The 21630-nt window shown below is 38.2% G+C and overlaps 1 protein-coding gene across 5 annotated transcripts in view; it reads right to left on the bottom strand.

The window, feature by feature from the left end:
- Positions 1–6226: 6226 nt before the first annotated feature.
- CNKSR2 (connector enhancer of kinase suppressor of Ras 2) overlaps positions 6227–21630 on the bottom strand; it is a 219998-nt gene continuing 204594 nt past the window's right edge. For 4 of the 5 annotated variants that reach the window (XM_072137974.1, XM_072137976.1, XM_072137977.1 and 1 more), the window contains 2 exons: positions 15878–16071; positions 6227–10848 (listed from right to left, as the gene is read on the bottom strand). In XM_072137974.1, the coding sequence (XP_071994075.1) occupies positions 10633–10848; positions 15878–16071 (410 nt within the window). In that variant the 3' untranslated portion in view covers positions 6227–10632. The remainder of the gene's footprint in view (positions 10849–15877; positions 16072–21630) is intronic. The other variant, XM_072137978.1, reaches the window with a different exon arrangement.

Raw genomic sequence — 21630 nt, 5'->3', positions numbered from 1 at the left:
GATAATCCATATGTAGTCATGCTTCCTTCCATCTGTTTCCTACTTATTAAAAGCATGCTAACATTCATTGGATAGTATAATATAGCCCATGCTATATGTAGTGATACTACAATACTTTCTAAAAAAGGTCTGGAGAACATTACAATGGAAACACATCAATCTGTATAAGAGCAGTACAAACTAACTGAGAGGATGCTGTTACTGTCAACTAAATGGAAAATGTTATGGTTTGGGATTTTGGATGGATTGAGGTAAGTCTGCCCATATAAATAAAATTATAACTTTGGCAAATATGGAGAATTTATATTTGCAGATATCACTTGTTAATCCAACTACAGGCGGTCCCCCACTTAAGGACACCCGACTTACAGACAACCCATAGTTACAGACAGACCCCTCTGACCTCTGGTTAAGCTCTCTGAATGCTTTACTATAGTCCCAGGCTGCAATAATCAGCTGTAAGATGTCTGTAATGAAGCTTTATTAATAATCCTTGGTCCAATTACAGCAAATAATGTTTAAACTCCAAATGTCACTGGGGCCAAATTTCTTTTTGTCTGGATCTACAATTATAAAATATACAGTTTCGACTTAAATACAAATTCAACTTAAGAACAAACCTCCGGACCCTATCTTGTACGTAACCCGGGGACTGCCTGTATTGTATATCAGCCTGTCCTGTTCCTTGCTGACACAAACAGAAAAAAAGTTAGTCAAAGTCAATATAGTTATCGGACTATAAAAATAGTGGCTTCCTCTCACATACTCATACTGCTTCTAATGGTAAGCAGTTCTCCAATAACTACCCCTTCTACCGCCTTCTCCATTCTTCACTCATAAAGGAAGTATCGAGAGATGGGCGAATCGATTCTAATGAATTGATATTCGTTCCGAATTTCAGGAAAACTTTGATTCATCACGATTTTGAAGTTTACGGTGATTCGTGGGAGCAAAGTTTTTTTTTCCCTTAAATAGCTAAATGGGCGCGAGCACAACGCGTTACTCTGGGAAGGAGAAAGGAATATCCTCGATCACATGTGCAGACATGAAAGCCAATCAGTGACCGGCAGGCTTATGTGATGTCACAGCCTTATAAAAACAGACGGCCATTTGCAATCCTGTCATTTCACACTACATGTGGTGCCTGTAGCGTCTATCTGCTTGTGCTCAGTAGATGCTGAAGGGATTTTTTCAGTCCAGGGTGTCAGTTGTTGTGGTTCTGTATACCCCCCATTTCAAGTGCTTTTTTTGTTGATAAAGTAGATATCAAGAAATCCATGTCAAATCAACATAGTTGATTAACAAATATGTCAGACAGAGAGGTGGCAGGTGGAGCAGGCACAGCTCAGTAAGGGGACATCAGATTATGCATCAGATTAGATCACCCATGATCTAAAGAATTTGTCATTGTGCCAATCTCTGACCTCCTGCTGCCGCCACCTCCACACTGTGTCATTGTGCCACTCTGTGGCATCCTGCTGCTGCCACCACCTCATTGTGTAATGGTGCCACTTTGTGGCCTACCTTGTTCCTGCCACCTCCACATTCTGACATTGTGCCACTCTTTGGCCTACCATGTTGCTGCCAGCTAATGCATTTGTCTGTGGCCTTCCAAGTTTCAGCCAGCTAAAGAATTTGTTACTGTGCCAATTTCTGACCTCCTGCTGCTGCTTCCGCCACCTCCACACTCTCATTGTGCCACTCTGCTGCCTACTCATGCTGCTGCCAACTGACCGCTGTCTCCCTGGAACACCCTGTGATTTACATAATGCTGTTTTCACCTTCCACCACTCTATGACGTTGCCATTATGTTTCGTTTTCCCCTTCATTTCATCTGTCAAAGATGAAAAGCCTCCGAAATGATAGCCAAAAGCAGGAGTGGATACAGAACACAGTGGACATGCAAATATCCCATTTACTGGTCATCTCTGTTTTGGATCAACTCCAGTTTGTTTTTGGCTTTAGCAATACTGATGGATTATTGAACAATTGAAAGCGGACACTGACAGACTAAATGAAGGGCAAAATGATCGGTGACATCAATGCAGAATTACTGCCGACACTCTCTCCATTCTTTTGTGGGGTTTCTTCATGTATCTGCGTTTAACAGAACAGGTTCTGTCGTAATCTGATGTCAGTGTAAAAAGAGTGCACTCTTTGATGTTATAGTGGGATCTTGGCCCTCAGCTCAGTCCTTTCGAGCTGGCACAGACATTACCTTGTCAGGCTGCTTTCCTGCTTCACTTATTTGGTGAAGTTGGCCTCTGTAAGTGCCCATGGAAGTGAAGCGATTCTAAGAGCGGCGGCTGTCATGTGCGTGTCATGCTAAAACACAGTATTGTTTGAAGACCAAACCACGCTCCCTATGCATATTAAAGCATGGCACAACAGGCTTTCTGCAGCCAGGAAATAGCTGTTTTTTAACGTGATTCAACATGATTCAATTTGGGTCAGCAAAATGTTGTCTTAAAATCTGAGCATTTTCAAGCCTTTCATTCTGGAACCAGTCTATGAACACACTTTATCTAGGACGTTTGATGAGATAATTTCTACTAAGCTGCCCCTTTAAGTTCTGTAATACCTGTGCTGTGTGGGTGGATTGTCAAGGTGCCATAATACATCCTATAACAAGTTCTAGAGAATCTGTTCTTGTGTTTTTGGCCAGTGTTCTTTGAAAAGATATAAAGGCAGGTGCTACTAATTCCGATCAGGGATATCTCTGGAGTAAACACACTTCTTCCCAGTATCGTGAACATTTGACATTGCCTCTTCATTTCAGTACTGACAGCTGCTTCATTAAATGAAGTTTCTGGAAGTGTATGATCAGATGTAATAATGTATGCGGAGAATGATACTTCACATGGTGTTCTTCTAATTTATCTCTTCTGGTAAAGGAGTATTGCATCAATATTAAAGGAGGCTCAAAATTAATAATCATTATGTGACAGCCCCCACTTTCCTGGGAGCACTTGGAGCTAATTTACATACTTTTAAACATGGAGACCATTCAAATGATTAACATTATGCTTGATTTTGTAGGGTAGAAGGGAGTCTTCCACCTCCACCAGGTGTTATAATTTGCTAGCACTAGGTTTTCGAAAAAAAAGAAGTGATTTGCAACATACTTATAATATTTCTGTTATGTCTTTTCCAGAATATTCCCCTGGTAATCTACATGCTAAGGAGGCAGTTGGTACACCACTTGTGTCCGCTTGAGCCCTACTTTTCCCACTTAACTGGAACCAGTCACCAGGATCGGACTAGGGTACCTGGGGCCCACCAGTGAAATTGATTTTGGGGGCTCACCTACTTCTACAGGAAATTTGTAGGCACTAGCGGGGAAGGAGGCTAGGGAAATAAAGGATAAATTCATTTCTTCTTCCCTCTCTGCTAGTGCTCGGCTCTTGGTTTGTGTATAAAGGCTGCAGAGGTCACATTATGTCAGGTCATTAATGTTAGAGATGCTTTCTGCTGGTGGCTGGGCTGTGATTAGGGATGTAAGTGTGCGGTCAAACGCGCTATGTGCGTTATGATTCCGTACCCTAAGTGGTAACACACCAAACCAATAATAAAATTTTGAAAACCTTTACAATCACTGATGACAATAATCTCACACTTCGGTGTCCCCATACCACATAGACAAGTCATGCCTAGCTCTCAGCTTATGTAGTAACATATCCACAGGGGCAATGAGCCTCTCACACTAGACGGTTAGTCACTGAGCACAATTAATGATTTGACACAGGCATAAGTGGGATCTTGAACCTCACACATGACATGTTTCCTCCTTTAAATGCATAAAATATGGCTGCAGAATTTTCAGGCAGATGTCTTCATCTCTCGACAGCACATCCCCAACACTGCACTCCTAAAAATATTACAGTTACTTAAGGTATAATGTCACCCGGATAACAGAAATGTCCCACAATTTGATGCTAAAGAATGTACAAACCAAAACTGACTGTCCGCCCCTTAATATACCCTCATAACACAACCACTCTATGCCTCATGCATATACAGGCGGTCTCCTACTTAAGAACACACGACTTACAGACAACTCCTAGTTACAAACTGACCTCTGGATTTACTTAATTACTGTACTTTAGCCCTAGGCTACAATAAACAGCCAACAGTTACCAAATGTGTCTGCAGTTGAGCTTTATTGTTGATCATGGTTCTTATGACAACCCAACATTTTTAAAATCCAATGGTGTCAGAGACCCAAAAAATTTTGACTGGGGTTACAATTATAAAACATACAGTTCCGATTTACATACAAATTCAACTTAAGAACGAACCTACAGAACCTATCCTGTACGTAACCTGAGGACTGCCTTTATATAAAAAAAATTAAATGATGGAATGAGGCTTCTGCACATCGGGGAGATAAGTGTGCGATGCAAACTTATGTGGTAATAGTACTCGAGCGGCCTATTTTGGCTGTTTCAGGTACTAATTTAAACACAGGCAGGGGGCCTCCAATGTGTACGGACGGAGGCCCCTGCCACAGTACCAGGTGTACTACCGCCTACCAGGGGATTCACGGGCCCACCGGTGCGCCAGTCCGATTTGCTTGTCACCACATTATTCCCAAATACAGCTAGTGTTAGGTTCCCATAGAGCCCTAGTAACGAACTGACACCCTTCTTTTAGCTAAAAATTGTTCCCCTCAGATTCCCATATATTCATATATTTATCATTTTACCTGGTATCCAAGGATGTCTACGGCAAGTCAAAGTGGGTGTGGTCTCCTCAGGCTGAATCCAGCAGCTCCTCCCCTTGCTATCTCTACATGCAGCAGTAATGTCATGTGATAATGTCAGGTGCTTTAGCCTTCTAACATTAGAAAACTGTACACCAAGCATAGATCATCATCCACATGAAATTACAGCGTGTATGGAGAGGAGTAAAAGTCCTTGCAGACATGATGTGATTATTTATGTGGTCAGATATGTGCATGGGAAACGGTTGTGAATGTTAAGAGGCTAAATGTGATGATGTCACCCTTGTCACATGACATTAGGCAGAAATGATTTAGGTGGGAACAGCAGTGCTTCAGATACTAAGGACACAATGTTGGTGCATAAACTGCCTCATTAGCATAAGATTTACAAATGGAATTTCTGAACGGTCGTCATGGCCAGAAATTGTTTGCAATTATAGTGCATTTCTCTATAACTTATTGCCAGTAGATTAGAATTTTAATGCAATAAGAGGACCTGCATCAGCACTAGCAATGAAGTCACACTTGACCCACCAATAAAATAACTCGTACACATTCCGAGTATTGAAAATGATGTTCCATCACATAGGTTAGTGACACCATAGCTGCTATTTAATAAATATGCACATAATGAGTCTTTTCTTATCAGTTTCCTTTTATATTGTTTTTTCTTGGTCCAAGAAAACAATGATGGTAATGCATTTTACATGAACATGTTCTGGGTAAATACAAAAACAGATACTATCATAATGTTCAAGTCCATATTCATGCAGAAAAGATCATCTTTTACATTATACAGAAAGTACCCTGGAGCAGCTTTCCAATGACATATGTGAATAATCCTGTCTAAACTCTCATAAAAGGCCATGGTATCCTGTGCAGAATGTCTATAAAACAGCAATAGTCATATAGGATACAAAATGAACAGAAAGAATATTACTGTATTCTCAAATATAATGAATACTGGAACATTTCTAAACTCTGGGACATAGAATACATTCAGTCAAGTGCACAGGCAAATGTTGGAAGATAAGAAAATAAACACATGCACTTACCTATATGTGTACCTATGTGAAACCCACGTGTGTACACAATGTTAGCAGTGGGGTCTGCCCAGTTTTAGAATCGTAATATCAAAGCGTGTCTCAACATTCACTATAGAGAATTCATCCTGTATTACACAGCAAGCTCCCTGACTGCATTGACGTCTGTGTAAAGCTCGATTTCCCCTGTGGTGGCCCTACTACGAAATTACTGCAAAATTTTGGGCATTTTATGTGTTAACAAGCATGTTGTTAAAGGACCTTTCTAAGAAGAAGGGATTTTTCAAAGCAGATAAGTGACAGAAAAAAGTGATCCAGTAGTCAGGTCTTGTTCACACCACATTTTTGGCATACACTACAGTAGGCACATACATGTATTATGGATCAATGTTGCTCAAATTCATAAAGATGGCACTTACTATGGCTCTATATTGTACCTTAAAGAGAGTCTACCACCTGATTTTAGAGAAAATTCAGCTTTTATTTCTTTGCAAAGTAGTTTCTTGACAACCAGTAACAGGACCATGGTTATAGGTGCACCTGTTTCTGCTTTCTATGGAATGGTATATAATAAAGTAAGTCATGACCTCTCCCCCACCCCATGGTCTACACTTCCGGATTCTGTTTGATACACAGGAAGTAGGTCCTAGGTGAATCACTAGTGACAGCATTGACTTGCCTCAGTCATTGATGGAGAGTATCCTGGTGGAGGAATTCATAAGGAAAGCTTTTCTAATTTTATTATTTTTCTTAGCCTTTAAAGGGGTATGCACACAAAGACAAAATTCTTAATTATATACTCAGAATAACAAAATAACACACTGTAATTCACTGTTACTAACAAAATACAGCATTATTATCACAAATATAATTCCAACCTGTCTCTATCAGTCCTGGTGTTTACAATTTTGTTTGTCCCAGGATCAGACTGTAAATCTTCTATGATTGGATTCTTCTCATGAATAGCTTCTCTTGTGTGCACACTGCAGTGCTCTCTGCCTCCTGCCTCTTCCCCCTACATTACCAGACCAGCTCAGACACAGGTACTTCATGCCAACAATCTGTGTGCAGAGACTTACTCTACAAGCTACAGACACAAAGTTTTTATGGCAGAGCTGACTGTGTTTTTTATTGATTAGGTAAGGGAGCAGAGCTGAGAGTGTCATTGTTCTTTATTACTATCTCATGGATCTCATCGTCTCTCATTTCTGATCTGTCTCATCTCTCTTTTTCTATGTGTCAGATACTAGTAGAATGTTCAGAAGCTAAGTAAAAGTGTAGATACATCCTGTGCCCTGATAAGCTAAGCACATTGTCAGCACACAGCATCTCATAGCACAGAGCAATCATGAAGTGTCTGCTTAGAGAGACCCCGCCCACACACTGGAATCTTATACTGAACATCACTGATTGGAGCTAATACAGCAATAAAACTGACTAAAATTGTAAAGTAAGGGGGTTAAACATGATCTTTATTATGTAAACATCAACAGGGGATTAAAATTTGAGAACTTTCTTTTATGGGCAAACCCCTTTAAACACAATTTTTAAACAAAATATTTTGATGCCTATGCCTTCCAAACTGAACATACAGTACTACTTTATACAGTATACATCCAAATGAGATCATTGTAGTAATATTGGTCCATTATGACCATTTCAGTTTCAACCAGCAAAAGATCATATCCATTAGGCATTTATCATTTTATTGCAGATGGTCATGTTTTATGAAGTTCCTATGTTAACAATATAATACACACTGATTTTAGGTTATCTCAATCATATATAAAGATACTACAGTAGAATCCCAAGGCACCAACAGGGAACATTCACATTTATACTTTTACAAATAATAAAAGTGGATTCATGGATTTATTTACGCAATTTAAAAGAAAGTTGCTGTTCTATATGTTTAACTTGTATCAAAATCACATAGAAAATTTCATATGTATTCATGGAAATGTTGCTCCCTGGCTGAGAACAGATGTAATATATAATATTTACCAATTTGGCTATTTTTATGTGATTAGATTTCTGTTTCTATAGCTCTACCCTTCGTATTATAGTTGCCATCTTGCCATCATGCACATTGTATGCCGCCATATGGTTTCCGTACAGCACTTTAACATGAAGATACTCTGCCCTAAAAGCAATGCTTCTTGGGGAGATTACCTCTGTAACATGGCATACAGAACAGCATGGTGTGTCTTCTGATAGACTGCAACACAATTTAACATTAACCTACAATAGGTACATACAATGGCTCTGTACACACGTATGGAGATGTATTACACGTGTGTATTAGCTTTTACCTGGAAAGCAGAAAACATGAGATTTATAGCTTTCAATATGGCATTTGTTGGTCGTTTTATATGCTACATAAACATACTGTATATAGATTGTATATATATTTCTTATATGCGGTCAGGAAGGTAAAGTTACCTGCTGCATGGTCTTCATGAAGCCCATAAAATTGTGCAATGTTACCCTTGTGTAATACTTCATAGTCATCATTCAGGCAGAGAAAATCCAGCAGATAAATCATTTGTTACATAATGTTTCATAGAAACAGATTCTCATATGAATTATTTTCGATAAATAATTTAGAAACTCAAGTTGTTCAAGAATAAGCTTGTCTCATTTTAACATGATAAACAATCCATCTACATTTTATGCAGCGCTGTCACTAAAGACAAAACTGTAAAAGATGGGACATATCTCAGGAGGTAGTCTTCTGGCAATATGAAAGATTCTGGCACTGTGATCAGTTTTTATATGTCTATTATGGCTAACGTTGTAGAAGCAAACTACATTTTCCCAGAGTATCTTCACATTACGGCTCCGTTCACATTTGTGGGTTCTGTCTCATTCTTTTTAAGTATGCTACAGACTGCCATAAAAATACAGGACCCCAACAGAAACCACACAGACTCTTTTAAAAATCAAATTTGATCCTTTACTACTAGCCGAAACAGGATCCTGCATAGCTGTCAAAGCTCTGTTGTGAATGGCAGCCATGATGCTACTGTAAACAGAGCCTTAAAGGGAATCTGTTAGCAGCTTTGGCCAAACAAAGCTGCAGACAGTGTTATGTAGCAGTGTTGTAATCATACCTTTTGTGTGTTTTAGTGAAAGGACTATGAAAAGTAAAGTTATAATCTAGTTTATCAGCTTTTGCAAGTATTCTGGGTGGGCCTTTCAGCCTGAAGAGCTTTCTGCACTGTGCTGCTTCACAGTCCCTCCCCTCAGCATTTTAGTTAGATTTATACAGCAGATGGGAGGGGCTGTGAAACAGTTCAATGCAAAAAGCAGAAAGCTCTTCAAGCAGTAAGACCAGCCTTAAGCAATTTTAGGAGATGCAAATCTCACGTTTCACAGTCCTACTGCTACTTACTACACACACAAAAGGTATGGTTACACAGCTTTTAAGGTCTGCTACCTAATACTGTCTGTAGTTTAGAACGGTCAAAACTGAAGATGGATTCCCTTTAAAGGGCTTTTCCAGGATTTCAATACTGATGACATATCTTTAGGATGGCATAAATTCAGGCTGGCACCAATGCAATAAAAATACACTGAAATCCCACACCATAACCTAACATGTAAAATCATAAAATGAAGTACTATAAATCCATAATATAGAAATGGAGGCGTCTGCTAAGCCGCTTCCCCCGAACAAGTTTGGTAAAACGCATTCCATCGCTTGCAAGATTTACCGGGGCTGAATCTTAAACCTAAAGACACTGAACTCAGCATGTGCTTCAGGTACAGTCTAGAACATCACACAAGAGCATGGGCCAAACTGACTCTTGGACAAAGTCTTTAGGGTATTTGTTGGTTGTTCCAGAACATCTACATATTATGAATTTATAGTACTTTGTTTTACTTTTTAGTTTTATGTATGAGTGATTCCTCATAACTCATCAGAGCTGTCTCTAGACTATATCATCAATAGCAGATTGAGGACATATTTGAAGGGGTTGTCCAGGGACCACAAGTTGGTCCATATCTACAGGATAGGGGCTAACTTGCTGATCACTGGGCATCTTAGTGATGGAACCACCACATATGATGAGAAGGGGGGTACATTGTATCCCAGATGAATACAGGAGCCAGCCGCACATGAGCTCTATTCATTTCTATGGTGCTGACAGACAAAGCCGAGAACATCTTATAATAATTCGGCCTAGCAATGTGTGGAGCTAAAAATTACTAAACTGGATTTATTCTCCTGTATATTTTCATACACTGCTATTTTTTTCATTGCTTTTTCCTGATGCTGAACCACCACCAATATAAATATTCTTGACCTGTCCTAAGCATAGGTTATCCTTATCGAAATCCCAGAGACCCCTTCAATGAAAATTCTATTTAACATTAACCAATTTGTGCTATAAATTTCATTCATCGCTATTATATAATCTACTTTAAGAAAAAAAAATACAACTGCAGCATTTCATATTTCTATATGAAGCATCTACGGTATATAATTTTTATATATATTTCTCTATGAGGTTATAAAAAATGTCATTTTGTCTTCTGCCAAACAGTTTTTACCCAGAAATAATTTGTGTCATAGAAAAGATAGTTTGTCTCAAATATAATATAAAGCCCTAAGCTTGACCAACATATTTCATACATATTATTTATTCATTTTTTTACCACAAAAATAACACAAAGCATAGCACTGATAGCGTTAAAAAATTACAAATGCCAAAATAAGACAATGGCATCTCGGCAATATAATGCTTACGCCACATATGTCAGCAACATTAAAATATATATTACCAGACTCCGCATATATTCAGAATAGTTTCAGTTAGAAAAATTTTCCATGGTTTCGCGTAGATTCGGAGAATACAACAGTTATACATGCGTTTCAATATAAGAATGTGTGAGAGATAGAGACTGAATAAGAGCATCCACTTCAGAAGAAACGCTTTCACAGTTCTTTACATCACTTTTTTGACAGATGTCCAAAAAAAGGTCAAGATATAGTTGTTTCCATTCTTGAAAGTCTTTAGATGTCAAATCTGGATTTTCCAGAATTTTATCAATAATAGCTACTTCTCCTTCTTTGGCCTGAAAACAAAATCAAAGAACAAATATATTATTTCCAATAAGGAAACGGTATGTTTTTTAACAACTTGTTCAAGGTCCTTGTTAAAGGGGCAACCCAACCTTAGGATGGCCTAACTCACGTGCCAGGGGATGGTACCGTTTTTATCATATTAGGGAACAGTGCAATTCTTCTAAAAATTATATTGCAAAATTATGCATACAAGCTAGAGTCTCTCCGGCCTACGTCACTGGAGCGCCTATTGGCTCTACAGGCTGTTAATTTATGCATGCGCTAACTCTGTTCATTGCAGCCTGTTCCCGCCCATCAAAGACTCAGACAGTCAGCGACTTCACGATAGGTGATTGGACCAGGCTGCATTGAACAGAGTGGGGCATTAGCAGCCAGTGGAGCCAAGAGGTGCTCTGGTAATGAAGGCTGGAGCACCTCCGGACATTTGCATAATTTTATAATGAAATTTTCAGTAGATTTGTGCTGTTCCAGAATAACATAAGCACGTAAGTTAGGGCCTTCTACTATCAGTAAATAAAGGTTGGGTTGCCCATTTTGGACATTTTCAGAAGATTTTTGCTGTTCCAGGGTATAATAAAAACATTCCATCCCCTAGCAGACATATTAAGCAAGTGAGTTAGGGCAGTCTATTGTTAGGACATCTGTAAATCTGATGGTAGATGTCCTTTAAATCTGATAGCCTAAACCCTTGTGCCCCTTGCTGGTAAACCTTATAAAAGGGGCTGTTGCACTTTGGAGAGTAGCACTATTTCATTTGACATTGGTTCATCCTGCTCAACACTTTCCATTTAGTAGCAGGATGCAGATTATAGGACATTGAGTGACTTGGACAAACCTTCAATACCTACAAAAAGTAAAGCTATAAAACAGATTTCTAACCCTATCTAAACAAATATGGCTTCCAATTATTTTGAGTGTAAGCTATTTGTTTCCTGAATCTAAGAAATATATATATTTTTTTAATAAAGTATCAGAAAAATAGCTAACTGACAACTTACTGTATTGGTAAAACTTGGTAGATGTTCTACAATTTATACTCTTAATTTACAGAAATAAATAAATTCAAACACACATGAAACCATGGAGTGCATTAGAAATAGCTACAAGTAATGAAAAAGTTGCACAGCCCCATTATATAAATTCGATATTACCTATGGGTGAAGTCTTTAGCAGTTGTCTCACCCACTGGGTTTGCAATAGCTTCTGGAGGCCAACCTGAAGGACATTGTTATTCATATTTATCCATACCCTTATAAGAGGTTGTCTCACAATATAATTCCTTTCCAGATAAATTCATAGTTCATATGGGCAGAAATAAAGCTCTGATAATATTATGTTCCAATCTCTGTAAACTCTAAGGTACCATGTTAGCACCTATATGAATCCCACTGTGTCTTCTCTCCCCATTCTGGTTCTTGGTCTAAAGCTTAAAAGGTTTACCCTGGTCGATATGCATTTATATATTGAGTTACAAAATGACACTGGATTTGAGCAACTTGCACTAAATAGACGTGTGGAAGTATAAAACAAAAAGTTGCACATCGATGAAACGAAAAATCCTTAACAACATAATAGCATGACCAAATTGGGGGCCCACGGATCATGGCCCCCATAGAGTTCTATTACACCTGGTTATAGTGTGCTGAGCACAAGGTGTCTCACTGCACTGTGATTGAACCAGGCAGTTGTGCCACAAAAAGAAAGAGCAGGTCCTATCTTTGGACCGATTTGCAGTCACTCATCTTACTATAGAGGAGGTAGGGTGAGAAGCACTTTTTCCCCTTTTGTTACCCTTGCCAGTCCTGTTCTTCAGCCCTGTGAAGCACACGGTTGTGTCCATTAAGCCTTAAAGTCGAGAAACTATGGAATGCGGGAAATTTCTAAGTTGTGACTGTTACTTCGAACAAACTTCAGAAATGAGGCTTTTTCAATTATATATATTGGTGGAACACAGAAGCTAAATTAAATAAACATTAGTTGGGCAATCATAGCCAGTAAAGACAAGCAATAGCTTCCATAGGCGTTGATAGAAAACGGCTTGAAAAGTTGAAAGGTGTAAGCAATTTTTGGTTTCATTGTCTCTCTGGCTCTTAAAACATGTCCTGTCCTGCACCGTCGCTGAATACGGAGCACAAGCGAAAATTAAAACAAACAATGTAAATAGTTTTTGTGTCCTGTTACCTCCTGTTTTGATGGTAAATCTGACAAAAATAAAGATGTAAAAGGAATGTTTGAAAGGATGCAAAAGCATGTTGTGAACCCTGGCTAAATAAAAAGATCAGAATCTTTTTGAGGAGCATTGAAACAACAGTAAAATCCACCAAAAAATTAAAGTTTATTGGAACCTTGCAGCATCCATTCATTAAAAACTGATCCTAATCCAATAGTAAATAATCAACTACACACTAGTCTTTGCCACATGGTTCCATCACGTTTCTATATCTGTCAAGACATAAGACCCCCTTAATACAAGTGTTGCAGAGTTTCGTCAGAGATTGCAGAGTCTGATCAGAGTTTAATCAGTGTTTGGTAAATGAAAAACCAGTGAGTACGTTTTTCATGCACGTTGTTCAGGTTTTACTTCCTTTTCTGCTTTTTTGGCTGCACCTCAGAGTGCAATGCGTTTAAGATTGGTCTCCATAGACTTTTATAGGACGTACATTAAAAAAAATGCATGTCTGACGAAACCCATTGAATATGCTCAGAAACACATACAGAACTCACACGAGAAAAGGGGCTTAGTGTTGAAGGAGCTTGGGGACAAGTGGCCCCAGTTTGCTGCAGCTGGAGTCTGTAAGCCAAGTTCTTGGCAACACATCCCACTCTGACTATATATTTTACAATCCTTTATAAATGCTGGACAAGCTTTCTATAAAAGTAAATATTACATTTAATTAAATAAAAAATACCATAATTATACAATATTTTAATATTTAATCATTCTATTTTTAAAGTCATAGTTGTAGGTGACAGATTTCTCCTAAATTCACAATACTTACCCCAACTTGGATACAGAACTGGCAGCCGTTTGACTGTGATCCATCAATAGACCAGGATCTCCCTATGTTGCCACCCAAACATTCCTGGAGCTCAGAATCTCCAAACTATGGCCTTAAATTACTTAACTTTCTGTAAATTTGCTCATATACCCTAGACAACTTAAATTCTAAACATTCCTTGATGTTACTAGGCTTAAACGCTCAGGCAAATCAAAGTGGGTTTCTCAAGAGTGACAAAGAAGTGTAAATGTGCCGTTAATCCATGGGATCTATACCCTGAGGGATTCGAGGCTCCTCTAAGTAATCTTGGGTTCCCCAACCATTACATTTTTAGTGCCTACAAGCTGCATACAACATGTCCTTACAACCTGCCCCCAAATGTAGATCAATGTTCGCTTTATCTCCAGTTCCAATTCTGTCAACCTCCAGTAACACATAGTAACACATACAATGATACTATAATTACATTAGTGTTTTCTGGCCTTCATATTGCTGGAGGTAGTGAGCTTAGATACAGACCGGATAGATTCAGGCAGAGATTGTGGTCTGAATGTGCGTGTTGTGACTGAAATATGATTTACTATGTAACTTTACAACCACCAATTAAAAGGCAATTCCAGCAAGAATTAAAAATTAACCGACCCTTTCAGATCTTTTTCTGTTACATTGATTCCTGCAATGTAATAATAAATGTTGGTGCAGTAGAGATATTCAGTTTTTTGGCTTTTGGGGACACTTGTCAAGAAGACTGTAAAATCAAACTTAATCTCATCCAGTGATAATAATAGGGAGATTTATGAAAGTTTCTAGAACGCGAATTATCTTTGTTCCCCATAATAACCAAACACTGTGCAACTTCCATTTCTAATTATACAGTTCTGGGATTAGTCACTATGGGAAACAATCACTGTTTTTATGTTAGACTACCTCCAATGCTGGACCAAACAAAACAGTTAGCATTTAGCAAAACCTTCTAATTTATTTAGGAATATTTACTGCACAATTGATAAATAATTATCATTTATTTCTTAACTTCTTTTCCCAGTCACAGGGCTCATTCACAAGGTCAAAGTTGTGACCGTGATCTGGTCGCACAAACTGTGACCAGGTCAGGGCCACAATAGAAGTCTATGGCTCCTGATCACAGGTCAGTGAATGAGTTGGGCGGCCATGGAACAAAACTTAGGTCATGCCCTATATTTTGACAAATTTGCTCGTCTTTCTATGGAGGGAGGAGGGATGAGGAACACTCCCCAACCCCTCCTGGCCCTGTGCTCACCCAGGATATGGTCTGAGTGAGCACAAGGCCATCTGAATGAGCCCTTAAGTTTACCAAAGGGCATGCTTTTATCTAAACCAATTGCCAGTGATGTGAAGTTTGTCAATGGCCAATTACGTAATTCATTTAGAATATGAAAAAAAGTAAGACATATATTATATTTTCATCCAAAGGGTTTTGACTCTTCCTTCTCTTCTCGACCCTCCTCCCCTTCACCCTGTATCCCTTTTAATTCAGTAGTAGCTACTCCATAAAAAAAATTTATATCACAACAATTGCATGACCAAGAAAAATACATATAAGGACTATGTGTATAGCTCTATCCATGAGATGATTGGATGTTCAACTATCAACCCAACATAAAAGGCCTCATAGGGATTACTTGAGAGCTCACTAGTCAGTCCTTCTTGCAGTCAAGCATTTAAGGAAAAAAAATGAGACGCCTCCAAGATAAAAACTTGTTTTATAATGAAATTGGGCTGCAGTTTTTCTAAGTTTTAGCTTTTACATAGTCTTTTTCATCACATCCAGTTGAGTCCAGATAAAAAGAATTGTCCTGCACTTTAATGTACAGAATTCTTTTAACACATGAAATATTAATGAATATAAATATGAATCATACCCTCATAAACAAAGCCAGCCTATATTGTGGTTTCGTAACATTGACTATGGTAAAAATCAAATGCGCCATTTTGATAAGGGACCCAAGGTTTGCTTACAATGTCTTTTCTAATTTCCTACCTTTAAAGTGCTTTTCAAAATTCGCAGTCTGTGAAGTTTTTCATTGACTACTGGATCACTAGATCTTTTAATAAAAGACTTCTTGTACTCCAATTTGGTTGAAAGTCGCTGTTCTCCAAGTGGGGACAAACTGGCCTTTTCCAGTGCCCTGTAGAGATCTTGTAATGAGTCTGCTGGCTTCTCGTCTACAGTGTCTGCCATCACGAAAACAGAAGGAATGGAGCAACATTAACTAGTGAGTGAAAATTGTTTGCCAGCAACTTTTACTAAGTTTTTTTTCTATTGATCTACATAGGCTTTCTCTGACGGTCATTGCAACATTTAAAGGGAACCTGTCACTAGAATTTTAGGGAGTTGGCCAATACAATTATGTCGTAGTGCATAGCAGCACCTTATCTTTGTTTCACTATCTTGATTAAAAAAAAATATATAATACAATGCAAACTATGTGTAAATTACTCATCAGGAATCATCTGGGCGGTAGTGAAGTACTGAAGAGTCATGATATCATGCATGAAGGTCCATCCATTAAGCCTTGGATCCCACTCTACCCAACTGGAATACCGTAATGTCAATCAATGCCAACAGCAAGTACATGGCGACTCTTCAGCATTTAAACACTGGCCAGATGTGGTATCCCATCTATAACATTTATCTATTATAGTAAAATAATTTTCACAAGGGGTCTAAAGGTATCACTAAGAGCTATATACATTGTCATTGCTTTATTCTGAGAATATAAAGTGACATGTTCCCTTTAAACAAATTTCTACATTCAACTACTAGATAAATTAATCATACAAAAGTATTCTAAGGCTTGATGCACATGACAGGAAAAAAATCATGTGTCGTTCAAATTTGAGTGGACAGCACGTGGCTGCACTAAATCCAATACTTTTTAAAGGAAGAATTTGCACGACCGTCATTTTAACGGAAACTATGACCGATTAGTTAAAAAATAGAGCATATCCCATTTTTCATGGATCATTCTTGATCTGTAGTTTATGAGGATCAGGGAAAAAAAAAAAGTTTAGGCAAATGGATTGTGGAAAACGTAAGAAAGTGACAGGTTTTCATGGTCGAGATTCAGCTAGCTTCTGTGCAGGCAGCCTACATCACAATAAGGGATATTTATTAATCTGTCTACGACAGAATTCAGTCAGTTTGCACAACTGTCTGCACCACATTTATAAAGGGTTTTAGACAGTTTTCGGTCTCTCCTACGTTTAGCTCGATAAAAGGGGCGTGCCCTGTGAAAAGGGGGCATGGTCTAACACCAAAAAGGTCAGTGCGCCAAAAATACTGCTGACCCGACAGAATTTTGTCCTAATTTTCTAGCGTAGGTGCAGAGTATGACTAAACAGTCTTATGCTGCACCACATATTTATAGGAATCTGGTACAGAATAAGGCTGTCTAGTCTAACTCTGCACTGTCTAACCTTAGGACACTTTTTATAAATCTACCCCTCTGTCGCCTCTTATACAACATGTTACTCCTGGATAAGGAGTCTAACAGATTCATTGTAATCTGATGGACCTTTCTCCTTTGAGTCTTACTGAGGAAATCTATTATATTTCTAAAAAATATTATATTTTTTTATAGTACTTCAAAAAACTATGTGATTGCTTTGGCAGAATTACAGTTACTACAACTCTATAGGCTATGGTTTGACTAGCAAATAACAAAATGAAGACAGAAAAAGGTTATTCAAGGAAACCGTTATCACATTTTTCAAAAATACAACTAGATATAGGTTTTAAGAGAGAGCTATTAACTACCTTTCTTTTAGCTAAAATTTTTTCACTCACATCTCCACAAAATCAACTTTGTTATCTTACATACAACTAGATCTAGCAGGAGTCAAGGGGGGGGGGGGTGTTATGCTCGGCTCCTCCCCATGCCTCCTCATCATTCAGCACTGCATGTCATGTGACCAAGGTGATGTCATGCAAGGTCCTTTACACACTAACATTTGCAAAATCTACCCCATGTATGTATCTGATCACATGAAATCACAGCATACCTGCATGGACTTTTCTCCTCCCCATGCTGTGATTTAATGTGATCAAATACATACATAGGGTAGATTTTGCAAATGTTAGTGGGCACTATAGTTGACATTATCCTAGTCACAAGACATGAAGAGCTGAATGGTGAGAAGTAGGCATCTGGCAGAATAGCTGCTGTCCAAGCAGGACACTCCCAGTCCAACTCCTGCTAGATCTGGCTGCATGCTAGGTAAAATAAAGTCGATTTTATAGGGATGTGAGGGAAACAATTTTTCAGCTAAAAGAATGTTGGTATTTAATTAATAGGGCTCTATGGGAACCTGTCACTGGCTGTATTTGTAAAAACTGTGATGAAAGGTTCCCTTAACTGCCAGACAGAATAATATATAGAGAGATCACGTGTTTTCAGCTTTGATGTCCTGGGAGAAAAAAAAGGAGTCAAAAAGACTTCAAAAACAGTAAGTAAATAAACAGTTACTTACGTTTGCAGAAAAGCTTATTACTTTTGCTTACTCCGAGCAATTACTCATTGCATCAATTCTAATGTTATATGTTTTAGTCTATTATACTACATAAACTTTTTGAAAAAATGTTAATAGTATTTTAGTTATGTATCAATTATTAAAATTTGTCTATTTTATAAAAAAACTAAATTCATATTATTTGAGGAAAATTAAATAAAACTTTAAATTGTAGTATTTAAAAAAAAAACATGAGCTGAAAAAATACAAAATAATTTGTAGATGTGACACAATAAGATATAAGTAATTTCGGAAAATTAGGAAAAATGGGCCTGCCATGGGTCAAATAGAACTCATACTTTAGAATGATAATAATAAACTGTATTTATTTGCCAACTGCTGAAAATAAGGCAAGAAGAGATCTTCAAATTCTGTATTACCGCATCTCTGAAGATGGGTAAAGGATAAGTGGCCATTATGTTATATAATGTGTGGAGCAAGTTGGCAGAAGAATGCTACATGTCTGGGCTGGGGGCCGCCTGCAGTAAGTTCTGCTGTCACTTCCTTACTGCCGGGGTTGTTTGTATTCCTATAAAGGTAATTAGTACATGCTTTACATCCCATCAGTGACAATGGACTGCAGCCATCAAGCTGCTAATGTGATCTGGCACCTTGTGCTGCTCATCAGGAAAATTTACAATGAGTTCTTGCCTAATAAAAGTGTTGGCTGCTTAAATGGTGCATTGGGACACGTCTAGAGTTCTGCGAGACGCAGCGAAATGGATAGACTTCTGAGAGGAAACGTAGAAAACATAAGGACAACATAGACATATATTTGTGTTTTGGTCATTCATTATCTTTTTGGCTTTCCATGGAAAAATAGAGCACAGAATACATGGCCAAGTCACATTATAATGACCCTACCGACCGATGATATCAGGGAACAAATGAGAGAGTTTCAAGTCCCAAACTTTGTGAGTATATAATTTGGGGTTGCACATATATCAGTCAGCACTGACATACAGCAATTCTGATCAAACATTGAATTAGGAAAAATAATCAGCTACTTTGCCAAAAAACGCAGTTTTTCAAAAATGGCAGACAATCGTAAAAGAAGTGGTGATTTCATAAATGTCACTGGTGGATGGCTTTGATCAAGGCCAACTGCACATGAACATGTGAAGCCCAAGTAAACTGACCCATTTGTCAGTCTGATCAGACAAAATTCACACAGCGGGAGCCCTTGCATCATACAGAAATATGATGCAAGGACTCCCAGTCTACCACTGGGAATCCTTGTATCATATTTCCGCATGATGCAAGGACTCCCATTTTGTACAATTTGTGCAGTCTGTTGCATCAGACAAACATACGGGTCTGATTATGGATGGAAAAAAACATCAATACTACAATAGCAATATGCATAGTGTTTTTTGTATTACAATGGGACGATAAAAGAAACTCTGAAGCAATAAATATAAAGCATTTTTTATGTTGATACATTCTAAGGGTCAAAAGTATTTTTTATTTTTTTGGTCCATGCACTCATGTGGCAGCTCGAGATGTTGATTTTAGCAGGAACTTTTTGGAGAACGTGCTACTTTTGATCATCCTACAGTTTTTTTGAATGGATGAAACAAGTCATCAACAGGTAACTTAAAATACAAAAACTTCTAAAAGCAACAAAAAAACGTACAAATAGAAGCAAAGTCATACAAAGCCAGAAGACAAAGAACCAGGACTGTTCTAGAAAAAGGAAACTTGGACACGCATAGAGACAAAGTAAATGTGGATAGAAACTAGGATAACCACAAAGGTCAAACCCCTATTGCAGTGATGGCGAACCTTTTAGAGATCGAGTGCCCAAAATGAGACCCAAAAAAACACTAGCTTTTCCCAAAGTGCCAACACGGCAATTTAGGCAGTAACAAACTTATTGCTACCAGAATCCTAGTCCACACCTTTTCACTCTTCGGACAGGACCAAGCAGCACAGGAAGGGTCACTTTAAAATAGCAGGGCACTACTTGGACTGCCTGAGACTGCAGGAAGATGCAATGTCTGGTAAAATCTGTGCCTGGGAGACAGCCTGTGTGCCCACAGAAAGGCCATCTCTGGCACCAGTGCCATAGGTTCGCCACCACTGCCCTATTGAATCGGCCAGCACATCTATCTATGTACATGAGTGTTACATGACTGTCTCCATTTACCCCAAGATTTAAAGTTAGACTTTTTGCCTACAACAAATATAGCATGAAAGCAGCTCACATTATGGGCATAATTTAGAAAGCAAGAATTATTCTCCATATTTAATATTTTAAGGAAATTTGTCATGTACATAGAGTCCTGTCAAGTTAACAATGAGATGAAAAGACTCTATACAGTATGTTCTGGAGCCTGGTGGGCCTTCCTACATTCTAACTGACAGCTGTATGTAAGCTTATGAACAGGACCACCTACTGGACCTCTAGAAAATGCATAAATAGTCCATTAAGTTAAATGAATCCTTTGGCACATAGATAATTATATATAAATCTGCCTAGCTCCTCCTGCTCTGTGATTTATCCATACTGCCCACAGACTCTTTTTGACATGTAACTAGAATTTTAGATTTTCTCGAGAGGAGTATTTTGGAAAATTTTATTTTATACTTTATTAAGAAATGTTATTTAGGCTATTAAAAAAACAGGTTAAAAAAGCTTGCTAATTATTAATACAGAACAGTGTACCAGTAACCGCTTGTGAGTATCTTGTCATCTTTTGCCAACCAAGGACTTTTCTAGTCCCATATTATTTTTTACACTTATTACCTATCATTACGTGATTCTGAGGGTCCAAACCCTGCGCTAATCAGATGTTCCAGCTGCCTATATGCGACAAGATTTTCAGTGGAGGAAGATAGTTGCAGCCGGTAGCACTAAAGAAATGCCACTCACATCCTATTCAAGGGAACAATGCATAGACTAGAAAATCCCCTTTATTCTGAATGTCTTAATGTCTACTGAAATATAACAGGCCTGGAAAAACTTCTTGAGCACATGTTGCAAACTAGAGAATCAAGACCGGTCTAAGAAGATAAAACAGCACTATTCCTTTTCTAAGTCCTATTCATAACAAATTCATTGCTATATCAGATGGTGCAAAAGAAATTGCTACAGTCCCATTACAATGGCATAGTCTATGGGACTTTTCCTTTTCAGGGTGACTTCACAAATATGAGTTGCGCTCTTTGCTCAGTAATTGTGCAGAAGTAATATATCAAAAAAAAAAAGATTAGGACGGT

The sequence above is a fragment of the Engystomops pustulosus genome, chromosome 2 (genome assembly GCF_040894005.1).
Source record: "Engystomops pustulosus chromosome 2, aEngPut4.maternal, whole genome shotgun sequence".
Classification (NCBI taxonomy): Eukaryota; Metazoa; Chordata; class Amphibia; order Anura; family Leptodactylidae; genus Engystomops; species Engystomops pustulosus.
The sequence above is the reverse complement of the archived record's forward strand: the minus strand, read 5'-3'. Positions and strand labels throughout refer to the sequence as shown.